Genomic DNA, 12,638 nt, shown 5'->3' with positions numbered 1-12,638 from the left:
GCCTGAACCTGTAGGCACAGTTTTGCCGTTTCTTTTGTGTTTTGAGTTCGCGCGGAGTTTGAGTGATGAGCTCAATACTTCCCTTTCAACGGGACCACTCGACTACAAACGTTTATTGCTTCAAAAACGCCCTACCAGCCCGAGCGCGCACTTGCGAGCAGACACCCATGTCTGCTTTTTTGTGGCACCAGACCGGAAATAGGCCCCTCCGCGTTGCGGAGAAAATGAGACAACTACCCGGCATGTGATATATCGAAGGCCGCCGAAGAGAACGCCGCGAGCCGCCCCCCTCTCCGGGAGAGAGCACGCAGCTTTCGTCGCCTTGTCCGCATTCGAGTTGAGAGGGAACGATTATGCGCGATTTCTCCTCGCGCTTAGTTTCGTTAATTGTGAACGGATTTTCATAATTCTTGCGGGAGGAGATTTCTGGGACAATAGACTTTATCCCAAAATACAGTACTAGTAGTCGATGGCAAGTGTTGCAGGGTCCTTTAAATGCAGAGCATTTCAGTAACTCACGATGTCACCCGCGTTGACATCCGTAGTCCGCACCGTCGTTGTCCCTACTATATATAAAAAAAATACTATCTGGCACCCGGTTTCGATCCCTCGACCCTGCGGGCGGAACGCAATGCACATGGCGCTCTACCCACTGCGCCACAAAGCCGACACAGAATGGGTTGCTACTAACGCGCCTTATATCGTTGATTGATTCAAATTACTGCTGACAAGCGCTCTCTCGTCAGCACTCTCAGCACCCCCGGAAATGCTCTGCATTTGATCGTGCCCCTCGCGAGGGGGATGTTTATACAGGAACTCCTACTTCTAGCGGACTCCTGGCGCCCTCTTTCTGCCATTGTAGAGACTATGAGGCGGTCTTCGAAGGGCGGCAAATTTGAATTCTACAAAATCGATTTTTTTTCCTAATTCATCTGCACCTTGTGATGAGGGAGGGGGAAAATTCGTCGTGGCAGCTGATGATGATGAGCCTGGGCGTCACTGCATCGAGATTACCTTTTTATTTAAACGCGCCATTTTATTTCGTAAAAAACCAGTTTTTCGCCACTAACTTTCTTGTTTGCCATGTAATTTATAAACGAAGAACTGGGCAATAAGAGCTTTTTTTGTCAAAAAACACAATTTGCGCAGCCATAAGCCCGTTTTGATCCTACGCAATCCGGTTCCACAACTACCCATCATTCCCATTGAAGCGTAAGCGCCGCTGCCATGTTCGCGTTGTTTCCCCTCTGCCAGTTTCCCCTCTAGTTATTTGTATGAAAATCTATGGTTCCACCGTCCAAGCACCTCAAAGTAAAAAGTTGGCGCAACTGTTCTCTTTTAAAGGGACCCTGCAACACTTGCCATCGACTACTAGTAATGTATTTTGGGATAAAGTCTATTGTCCCAGAAATATCCTCCCGCAAATTATGAAAATCCGTTCACAATTAACGAAAAAAAAAAAAAAAAAACCCGCCGCGGTGGCTCAGTGGCTAAGGCGTTGCGCTGCTGAGCACGAGGTCGCGGTTCGATTCCCGGCCGCGGCGGTCGCTTTTCTGATGGAGGCGAAAAGCAAAAACGCCCGTGTGTACAAGATTTCGGCGCACGTTAAAGATCCCTAGGTGGTCGAAATTAATCCAGAGCCCTCCACTATGGCGCGCCTCACCGCCTACGTTGCGTCGGCGCGTTAAACCCTACAATCAATCAAATCAAACAATTAACGAAAATACGCGCGATGAGAAATCGCGCATAATCGTTCCCTCTCAACTCGACCGCGGACAACGCGACGAAAGCTGCGCGCTCTCTCCCGGAGACGGGGGCGGCTCGCGGCGTTCTCTTCGGCGGCCTTCGATATATCACATGCCGGAGGATAGTTTTCTCCTTTTCTCCGCAACGCGGAGGGGCCTATTTCCGGTCTGGTGCCACAAAAGAGCAGGCATGGGTGCATGCTCGCAAGTGCGCGCTCGGGCTGGTAGGGCGTTTTTGAAGCAATAAACGTTTGTAGTCGAGTGGTCCCGTTGAAAGGGAAGTATTGAGCTCATCACTCAAACTCCGCGCACACTCAAAACACAAAAGAAACGGCAAAACTGTATAGAAGGCATAGAAGAGGTTTGTACACAGCGATGACGACGACGCAAATGGGAGAATCTAGCCGCGAAGTTGACCAGTAACAGCCAATCGGGCAGCTATGGCCTATGTGACGTCCCTTAGGCCATGCCAGGGGTTGCATAATGAGGACAACTGAAGAGAGAGCGGTTGGTTTTTCCGCGTCTTTCACATCGATTTGAGCGCTCACCGCTTCACGTGCACGTGTAATATTTGGCTCAGGTATGCCTGGCAGTGTAATCTAAACGTCGCGCAGGTTTACTTGCACTGCTCAAAGAGTGTTGCAGGGTCCCTTTAACAGACATGTGCGCATGCATGCATGTGCCCCCCATACGCGTACACATATACCATATCCATACTCATTCATTCATTCCTTGGCGCATTTGTGTACACACACTGCAGCAAAAAGCCACACGATATGTACACGATATGTACACGATATGTACACGATGTGTACGCAATATGGGAGGCTTCAGTCAAATGCTACACCAGGTTGGCCACATTTTGTTCTGGTGAGGGTGTCCTGTTTGTGTACCAGAAGACATTCCTAGTACATCTGTACTTATCTAGTTTACCCTCAGAGGTACCCGATGTTGTTATTTCTTCCATACTACAACACACCACTCCAGGTCCATGGGCTACGTAAAATGCAATCACACGCATAACTGCTCCAGAATGTGAAAAGGGGACATGCTGAATTGCTAGCTTCCTTACCCAAGTGAAACTTGAAGAAAGGCAATTACATTTTTATGCGTCTTGGAAAGACGCACTTTGAGATTCTTGGGTTTCTCAAAAGCCTCTGAACAGTACTGCCACTCTCATACACATCCACACAAAGTCGCACACACACACACAGACACACACTACACATATACTTCTCTCAAACTGGGCACCTAATTTTGTCAATACAGGCCAACCTGTTTGTTTCATGTACCGCTTAATTTTATACTTCTCTCAAACTAGGCACCTAATTTTGTCAATACAGGCCAACCTGTTTGTTTCATGTACCGCTTAATTTTACTAATCGAAACAATTTATGGTCCCATTTAATGATTTGTAGCCACTCACAGGGGCCTCATTAAAGCCTCCTGAATGGGCTGTAAGTTAACTTGGCACTCATCACTCCCCACATTGAGAGCAGGGCATAAAATTTTAAGGCTTGTGTCTGGTTGCCCTAGGTGCATTTGTGCAAAGCACTAACCTCTCTTGTGGCTGTGGCTTCAGCTCCAGATGTGGTCTCGGCGGCGAGTGTCTCCGAAATGACGGCACTCAAGCTCTCCGACACCGACACGGCTGGGAGCTGCTGAGAGCCCAGGTTGTTCAAGCCATTGAAATGGCCCCGGGAGGGAGGCAGAAGGAGAGAGTGAGAGCAGTACAGATCAACAGATTGCGAATTGCCAAATGTGAAACACCCGTCTTTTTCTTTTTTTGTTTGTGGCAGCACAGTTTCCAAAAATGGCCGAATGGAAGGCATACCACAAGGCTTACCGAGAAATAAAGCCATTCCACTCAACGTGAAAGCAGTCGGAAGTGCAGAGCAGTGATTCGCCACAATGGGCTGTGGCGCCGTAATGCGCTCACTGCTACCACCCATCACGCTCTTCGTCGCCCTGTCTCACCCCTCTCCTGATGAATTGAATGGAGGTTTGTCCAACGCATTTCAAATTTCCCGCCTTCACAGTGCTTGCGTGCCCCCTGCCTTAAAAACAAGGCGAGCAGTAGTTTCATATTTTTTTTCTTGTGCATTCTTTTCATTTCTCACGTGCCGGCACCTTACTGTGCAGTTTGGAACGCGTCATTTTTTTCTTGCACTGCCACTTTTTTCCGCTTACTATCGCAAAAACCAACGAGCGTTCCTAACTAAACAAATGCGGAGGCGGTCAGTTAATTACATGTATTTACATGTAATTAACTGTAATTACATTTACAGTACATGTATTTACATGTAATTACATGTAATTACACGTATTTACATGTAATTAATTACATGTATAATTACATGTATTTTGCATCAACTGTACCAGCAGTTTTCTTTGTACTAAACAACAGGGAGATGTATGACAAGCACCAGTGATTCACGAGTTTCGAGCGGTTACGCTTATATAAACCGCTTGTTTTTCGAAGCTTGCGTGGGACGCCGTGACAACTGTACGCCGTGGGGTGAGCTACGATGACAAGGCAAGCCCCTAAAGTGCTCTGCACTTAAAATACTATGTTGCATAATTTTTAGCCACATAAAGCATGGCTTAACACCACATTGTACACTTGCATGATGAATATGTAGCCTAAGCTTCAGAAATGCAGCTTTCATGAACTTGCGAGCACATCTATTCTAACTGATTTCAGGCATATATTGCACAGCTTATGTTTATCATGTTCCAGGTGTAGCATTGATTACTATTTACATATAAAAAAAAATCTATGCCAGCTTGCATAACGGTGCAAGCCTGATGCCGCAGTAGAGCTGTGTTTGTCGGACTATGTTAAACTACATGAGCATCATACAAGTCACTGAGAACCATTTACTCTGTGTATATATATGGCAATCGTCAGAAGAAGGCCAAATCAAACCAAAGTAAAGTATATAAGTCCCAGCACGTCTTGCACACCTTAATCTCTTCGTGATTCTCAACAGACAAACAGGCTTCACGTAAAACTTGCAAGGCCACCTTTTTCTGCTCAGCATTGCGCATTGAGCTCATGGTGGACAGGTTCATGTCGAACCAAAGCCGGTTACAGACACGACAGCTGTACCCAAACTCAATGTCCAGGAATTCTCGCTGAACACGGCCGTCCACACCGCCCAGGGATCGACGGACCTGATGGTGAAAGTTCTCCACGGCGCGGTAGACGGAGTCTTGTCGGTGACGCTGTTTGTTCAAATGCGCACTTGCACGCACGTGTTCACGGCCCTTGGCTCGTTGCCGCCAAGGGCCGTGAACATTCTCGCCTCACAGTGCAGCGCGCTTCGCGATTAACCGCCTATTCTTGGGTGTCCGGATCTCCTTTGGTCGCCCCACCCCCGTGCACGGCACAGTATCAGAAAATGTTCTGTCGCCGCCAGTTCGCCATGGCTCGGTAGACAGGGTCTTGTCGGTGACAGTGTTAGTTCGAACGAACACTTGCACGCACCTTCTCATGGTCATTCGCTCACTGCCGCCGATGACATTCTCGCATCACAGTGCGGCGCGCTTCCTGATAGACCGCCTATTCTCGGGCGTCCGAATCTTCTTTGGTCGTCCCACCCCCATGCGCGGCACAGCACCAGAAAAAATTCTGCCGCCGCCAAATGTCACAAGAAAGAGGCATTTCCTTGTTGAAGGAGCTTCTTTAAAAGTGAGGCTGCGCATAGACGAACCAGAAGGAAAAAAGAAGTCCACACAACTAAGCAGGCCGAGCCACAGGCATTGTAAAAAGAGAAATCTGGTTGGCGGCGGTACCAACTACTGATGTCTCGGCATTATTAGTGTGGCATGTGATGGCAGTGGTGCGCGCGTTTCTGTTCACTGATGACACAACCAATTCTCAGTTGTGATTGTATGCTCTTTCTTCATTCAAATGCTTCAGTTTCTAATCTACAGTTGTGTGTACCGGGTGCATTAGCCCTCCTTACGCCCGATTCCTGGCCAACACCCCAAGTGGCTGCGTGTAATGTTTTAAAGAACATCACGCGATGCAATCTGCATTTTTGTGGAAATGCAGGGCATAACACGGTTTGCCATTTTCGGGATATTTTTTTTATTTTCCTTATTTTTGGGTTTCTTCAAATTTTGTTCTACCCATTATCTTCATTTACACGATCATAATGATTAAAGGTGGAACTTATGTAAAACCTGCGTTGTGGAAATGCAGGGCGTTAAACGGTTTGCCATTTTTGGTATTTTTTAATTTTTTTTCTTATTTCTTGCTGGTTTTTTTTTCTTCAAAATTCTGTTCGTCGACACACTCTCTCCATTTACGCTATTGTAACGACTGAATGTGGAACTTCCGCAAGAAATGCATTATAGTGGAAATGCCAGGCATTACAGTTTGCCGCTTTCGCTATTTTTTGTTTTTCTTATCGTTTGGTTTTTCACAATTCTGTTCGACCCATTATTTCCAATTATGCTATCATAACAATTAAAGGTGAAACTTCCACGCCATCTGCATTTTTGTGGAAATGCAGGGCGTTACAAGGTTTGCCATTTTCACTATTTTCTTTATATTTTCCCTACTTTTTGGTTTTTCAAAATCCTGTTCGACCATTATCCACATTTAGGCTATTATAACGACTAAAGGTGAAACTTCTACGGAATCCGCATTACTGTGGAAATTCAGGGCGTTACACGGTCCTGGCTGCGGGGATACACGGAAAAGAATGCTACACATTAAAAAAACGAACACCCAAAACTAACGCAGCCCTATTTTTTTTTTTTTTTCCAAACTGGCGGGGTTCAGAAGAGTTGCAATCACATACCGGAGTGCCGGCCTGTTCGCCAGACTGGCAGGGCAGAGAGGAGGTCAGCATTTCCACGGCGACGTGCAACTCCTGCGGAACGCCGCCAGTGCCGGCCGTGGCTTCTTCGCCACCAGAGGGCATTGCCGAACCTTCCTCCATTGCTGACGCAACAAGAGGACCTGGAAGCAGATGGTTTACCCGTTATACAGTTGTAGGCATGGGCTGAGACTTTTCTTTCTTTTTGTGAAAATTCTTTTCTCTATATTTTTTTCTGCCCCTGAAATAAATCAAGAGTGATGGCAAGCATCCCACTTAAGTGCTCGTTGAAGCTTTGCTTTTGAGCTAGTGAGTGCACACTCTTATAGCAGATGCATTAGAAATTGCCCAAACAGACATGCAAAGGAACTGGGTAGTCTCGGTATGCCAAAGCTCTACACAAATTGAACTTGTATTTTAAAGTCTGCTCGGCACAGCGGTTCACAGAATTGGTACCGGAAAAACAAAAAGAAGCTCATATTGAAAGCAAATAGAACAAAAAAAAATTCACGCATCACCGCGAGGTGAATCATGACGAGTGGGCGAAGCACTGGGGGTCGTTCTCACCGTGAGTCACATGTGAGAGTGCTTCATCATCATCACCAGCCTATCTACAGCCACTGCAGGGCAAAGGCCTCTCCCATTAATCTCCAATTATTCCAGTCCTGCGCTAAGTGTGACCAATTCATCCCCGCAAACTTCTTGATCTCATCTGCCCATCTAACTTTCTGCCACGCCCTGCAACGCTTGCCTTCTCTAGGGATCCACTCTGTTACCCTTAATGACCAACGGTCATCTTGCCTTCGCATTACATGCCCCGCCCACGCCCATTTTTTTTGTAAGTGGTTACTGCTGCTAAAACTGCTGCTAAAGGCTTATTGTTTTTGTTTTCTAAATAAGCACGTAAGTGCCGTTCTTGTTCTTGGTGCTAAATAAAGTACACCACGAAATGCGATCTTTGTGTAAAGTTTGAGTGGGAACAGAGCAACGGTTCGCTCAGAAAAAAATTTAAAAGACGTTCATTTATCAATGTACTACCACCCCATATGCCTCATGCAACTTTCACCTGCTTATATACGTAGTTATACTGTCTTTGATGAATAGTCCAGGGACATTACTTGGAAGCCGACAATAGTGCTTTGTTGGCTAGAGCAACTGGGATTGGGCACTCAGTAATTTGGTGTCTTGGCTGCACATCTGCATAGCTGTGATATACTGACGCCAATTTCCCTTGACGCAATTTCACAAGAAGCAGAGCCTTTCCTCCTGGCAAAGTTACAGGTTTGTGACATTTCACAATGCGCATTCATTGCAAATGGGGTGCATCCATAAGTGAAGATCATTTTTTAATAGAATGTTACAAAAACCAAGCAAGTGAGGCCACACAGCCTTGGTAGCAAAGAAACTCGACCATCAAGTGCGACCTTCCAGCAAGCTTTGAATAAAAATGAGTGAGCAATTACTCGAAAAAATGTTCACAAATGGCTCACGCAATGTGGCACGCCATTGTAAAATCATAAAACAACATGGAAAGCCTTTCACTACTCTTCAAAGTACAAGTGCATTTTTTTTCTCTCCAATAAATAGACTGCATGCCATGCGTCCCCAATCTTCACACGACACATACAGAGAAATGAGAAATCAGCGCTTTTTAACCTGTTTTATTATAACCTTCAAATAAAAAATTAGTGCAGCTTGCACTAGTTGTGCAAGGCTGGAGAAATAGCAGAGCTGGGGGTCGACCTAGCTTCTCCCCACACTGACAGCGGATCCCAGGAGAGAGGGAGAGCAGAAGGAGCAACTCTATGCACGTTCCTCATACTGCGAGCGGCAACCCAAGACTGCCACCCTTGACAATAACGGTCGCCAAGATGTCATCGCCGCCGACCGAGTCAAGGCCGCTTAAGTCGCCTCCCTCCGATTTGTCCAGGGCTTCTCAATGACCCTGACCCCAGAATTCCCAAGCTCAACCGACCAAAAATGCCACATGGGCAGCGCAATGGCCTTATGGTGGGGGAGCCCTGTAGCGACTGGCGTGCCATGGGTCTGCCACGGTGAAGACGACGACGATGAAGGCGGGAGCTCCTCACGCGGCGCAAGCCTGGATGACGCAGGGCGCTCCCAACAAGGTGCACGATTACTTGCACTCGGTATTTTTTAGATGTGAAGCATCTCATGCTCGGGGCTGTGTGCCTCCCTCCCTTGTCTACCGTCCGCACTCTACTGCAAATGCGCTTCTCTTCAGCCCCGTCAGCATTTGGGCTGACGTCAGCGCAGTCCACCATAAAAAGAAATAGTTAGGCGGCGCCCGGTTTCGATCCCACAACTCTGTGGCCGCAACGGGAGGTACGTGGCGCTCTTCCCACTGCGCTACAAACCGAGACGGGAGCATGTGCTACGAACGCACCTTATGTCCTTCACTCATACAAACTACGTCAAGAAGCTGCTGATACAACAAAGGCACGCGAAGCTGAACGTCAATGGAAACGACGAACTGAAAAATAATGGGAACTGAGTCGACCCCATGGCTGCTTCGCATGCTACTCAGGGTTCCCCAACAAGAAGATGGTGTAATTTTTTTGTTAAAGCCACTGTGCAAAGGTTGTGCCAGGCGCCTCGTGACGGGGGAGTTTTTTTAGGGGCGAAGCCCCTTAGACGCTGGGGCTTTTGGCGTCTCCTGTCGTCGTCGTAATTGTCGTCTCATGTAGTCATGGTACTAAAACACTGGAAAAGTCGTTGACGCCTTGCGCTAGAACGTAACGCGTATTAAAAAACACTGGGACACTCGTTTACGCCTCGCGCTGGAACACTTCGTGCTTCAAAGACGCGAGACTGTTACAGCAAAGCTGTATACCTCTACCCCCCAACGGTTTCATCTCCACTGGCAAAAACATTAAGGAGCCAACAATACACTTATACACTGCATGCTCCGCCCCTCACCAGGTTTCACGTCAGTGGAAGTGGCCCGAGATTTTTCTTGGTTTTTTTTTTTTGCTAACGCCAATGGACCAAGCTCAAGCTTAAACAGCTCTGCTGTTAATACATAACTGAAACCTCTAATTCGTAAAGGATGCGGCAAGCGGGTAAGAGGTCTGGGTGCACATCGCTGAAGGACTTGCCTGCGAGTTGAATCGTGACAGGCTGTTCGCTGCTACCCAGCATCTGGCCAGGCTCCAGGCCTGAAGCGTACTCGCCCTCACAGCCACTCTCGTAGTCCGACAGGTCGTCACCCTCGTAGTCGGAGTCGTCCTCGGCGTTCTCCTGCGTTGCACAGATGACGGCATATGTACCTTACAAGGCATGCACCTCCACGCCCTATTTGGCAGGGTAGAGTTAATGTTAGTGTTATAGGCAGGAGTGTAGGAATACGTATTCTTGTATTCACAACACGCATGGCTGTAAGATTTTCTTTCTCCTTGTGTTCTCAGCAGGAAATTTTCCTTCTTCCATCTCTGAGCAATATGACATGTAAAGCTGCGGGATGGTGACAAGTAGTGTAAGTATGACGTGTGCTTGGGTGGACAGACGACGACATTGACAAGACTCACAAAAAAATTTGTTGAAGCGGAAATTAGTTACGGCAAAATCTGCCCTAGCCCACATCAAAAGGGCAAGGAAAATATGTCCACATATTATCCGCATCACTCACCCCATATACGCAACCTCTAAAAAAGGAGTGACGTGCAATTACGCGGTGTTCATTCGAATAACAAACGTAACAGTGTTTATCAGACTGTTTTTTACCCGCACGTAAAGAGCGCATTACCAGGGAGAGAAATGCAGCCAAAACACATTGCTGTACAACAAGGCACATTTAACAAACTGATTACTCGCAAACAGCTACTAGGTGGTCCGAAGCCCCCGCCTAGCTCATGGGAGGAGTGGCGCCCGTTATCTTATCCTCTTTGACTGGGCAAGGCAGTATGAGGACTTGGAAGGGAAGTGAGTGCTTGCGATAAAGATAAGATGGCACAGGTTCAAGACTAAACAGGAAAACATTATCTTTGCTTTGCACTTTGAAGAATGGTAGAAGGAAAACCGCAATGACAGCTGCTCACAATGCCTACATCAGTGTGCAATGCAAGCAGCACACGTTCGCATGATTTCGACTACATGCGGAGTGACTACTGCTTGGCAAAGCAGGCCTGCGCCTCATGGCCAGTTATATCATTATCACCATCAAACAACGGCAGCCATCCATGAGTTTGTTTATGGGTGGTGGTGTGGGCGGTGTTCTCGGTGAAACTAAGCGGCATGGATGTATAGAAAGTTACAGATGGCTGGCGTTATGCTTACTTCATTGTAAAATAAATTTTCACGCCCAACTCCACACAGTGAAATTTCGTCAAAGCACAAACAAGCCTGAGAAATAGTTTGTTGTGGTGAGGACTTCGTTGCATTGAATTCTGCAGCTAGCTGACGGGGAACCGAAAATAATTCATTGAAGCGGAAGAAATAGTTTGTTGTGGTGAGGACTTCGTTGCATTGAATTCTGCAGCTAGCTGACGGGGAACCGAAAATAATTCATTGAAGCGGAAGTTTCAGCAGCATTCTTAGTGACCGTACATACATTTACACTGGTACCAGCACAAGCAAAGCACATTTTCCGTCAACACTCTCCCCGCAACATCTTACCGCCAACCTTTCAACCCGTTCGCCCAAGCTACCGTGCCGACAAACCCCGCCCGCTCACCTCGTCGTCGACCACAAGCGCCTTGCGCGTCGTCCGCAGGTTGTACTTTCCAGCGGACTGCCGCTCCACTTCCGTGAACCTCCGCGTTGGCAAAACATCTGCACTGCGGCTTGCTCCACTCGACTTCGGCTTCCGGCCCCGCCTGGCACCCCCGCCACTCCCTGCTGTCATCAGCTGAGGTGGCGTCGCGGCTTCGCCACTAACGGCCACCACCGCATCCTGGGAAGCAGCAAAGTGCTGAAGCTGATTTAGCGTCGTCACCGCTATCGGAGCGACGGCGCCGCTGGCGTTGTCTTCAACTGGATTCGTTTCCTGCTGCTGCTGCTCCCCAACAACAGCCATGGTTTCCCCCGGCAGACTGACACTTGCGTCAAAGGACTGCAAGAGAGAAAAAGCGAGAAGCGCATGTGACAGCATCCGTTTTGACAATGACTGGTTGGCTCTGCTGGTGCTAGGAGCGCCAAATAGAAGTTAGAAATAGGAACAAATAGAAATAGAACAAAAGTGGTCTGGGGTACATTTAAAATCATACGGTTAAATGAGCAGTGCTGCGGAGCAAGAGACAAGTAAGTTAACCGGTGTGAAGGGCCACGTTGTGAGTTTGTGTGATATAAAAAGAGATGTAATAATTTTATCTCGACCAAAAACTTAAAAACGCACTTAAAAGGAATCATGGGACTGTCTGCTGAACCAGAATGCACAAATGGGAAATCCGTGCCAATGGAGAGAGATTTTTGCAGGGATTTAACATGAAAAGTCAGGTGTCACGAATGTTTTTGGGGGCCTGTCATCTTACGAAATGGCCCAATTGGCTAGAGCTAATCATGGCCCCTCCTCGCGGCTAATTCGAGATAACCTCGAATTGGCCATTTCAGATGCCATCATACAAGGTGCCAATCGGCACATCTGGCGAGCTACCAACAAGGTCCCTAAGCTGAGAACATGCACCATACAAAAAATTGTGCAAGCAGCATTTTTTTTTTTTTTTGTGATCACAACACCTATGGTGCATTCGTAATGGAAGGTACATGTGTCATCTCTCTAAAGGCTGCTCATTTTAACTAACTGCATTTAAAAAACAGACCTCGAAGGCACCTGCTGTCATTTTCACACTGATCTTCCTTCCTTAACCCTTTGTGGCCCGACAAATGCAACACGGCCATCGCGGTCCGCTCTTGGGCCCCACCCAGAGTTCAATTTCGCAGTTTTTCTCACTGCGATGCGCGTGCATTCTTCGTATTTATGATGCGCCATCTCTTGAGGAATAAGTGACTCTGTTTGTTGAAATTTACCTTTTCTTTTGCACCATGCTGCAGCACAATGTTCAGCGCGGGCCTTCTAGATCGCAGAGCGCTCCCGTTTCACACT

General features: G+C 47.4%; 1 protein-coding gene across 1 annotated transcript in view; it reads right to left on the bottom strand.

Annotated features, from left to right (window-relative positions):
* Window positions 1-12,638, bottom strand: part of LOC144175474 (uncharacterized) — a 49,643-nt gene that overhangs the window by 16,714 nt on the left and 20,291 nt on the right. Inside the window, exons 7-11 of the mRNA XM_077704562.1 lie at window positions 11,271-11,648; window positions 9,697-9,838; window positions 6,560-6,720; window positions 3,305-3,406; window positions 2,725-2,741 (exon numbers count right to left, since the gene is read on the bottom strand). Coding sequence (XP_077560688.1) covers window positions 2,725-2,741; window positions 3,305-3,406; window positions 6,560-6,720; window positions 9,697-9,838; window positions 11,271-11,648 — 800 coding nt within the window. The remainder of the gene's footprint in view (window positions 1-2,724; window positions 2,742-3,304; window positions 3,407-6,559; window positions 6,721-9,696; window positions 9,839-11,270; window positions 11,649-12,638) is intronic.

Source organism: Haemaphysalis longicornis, unplaced genomic scaffold (assembly GCF_048455015.1).
Source record: "Haemaphysalis longicornis isolate Haplotype H1 unplaced genomic scaffold, Haemaphysalis longicornis Haplotype H1 scaffold_3, whole genome shotgun sequence".
Classification (NCBI taxonomy): Eukaryota; Metazoa; Arthropoda; class Arachnida; order Ixodida; family Ixodidae; genus Haemaphysalis; species Haemaphysalis longicornis.
The sequence above is the reverse complement of the archived record's forward strand: the minus strand, read 5'-3'. Positions and strand labels throughout refer to the sequence as shown.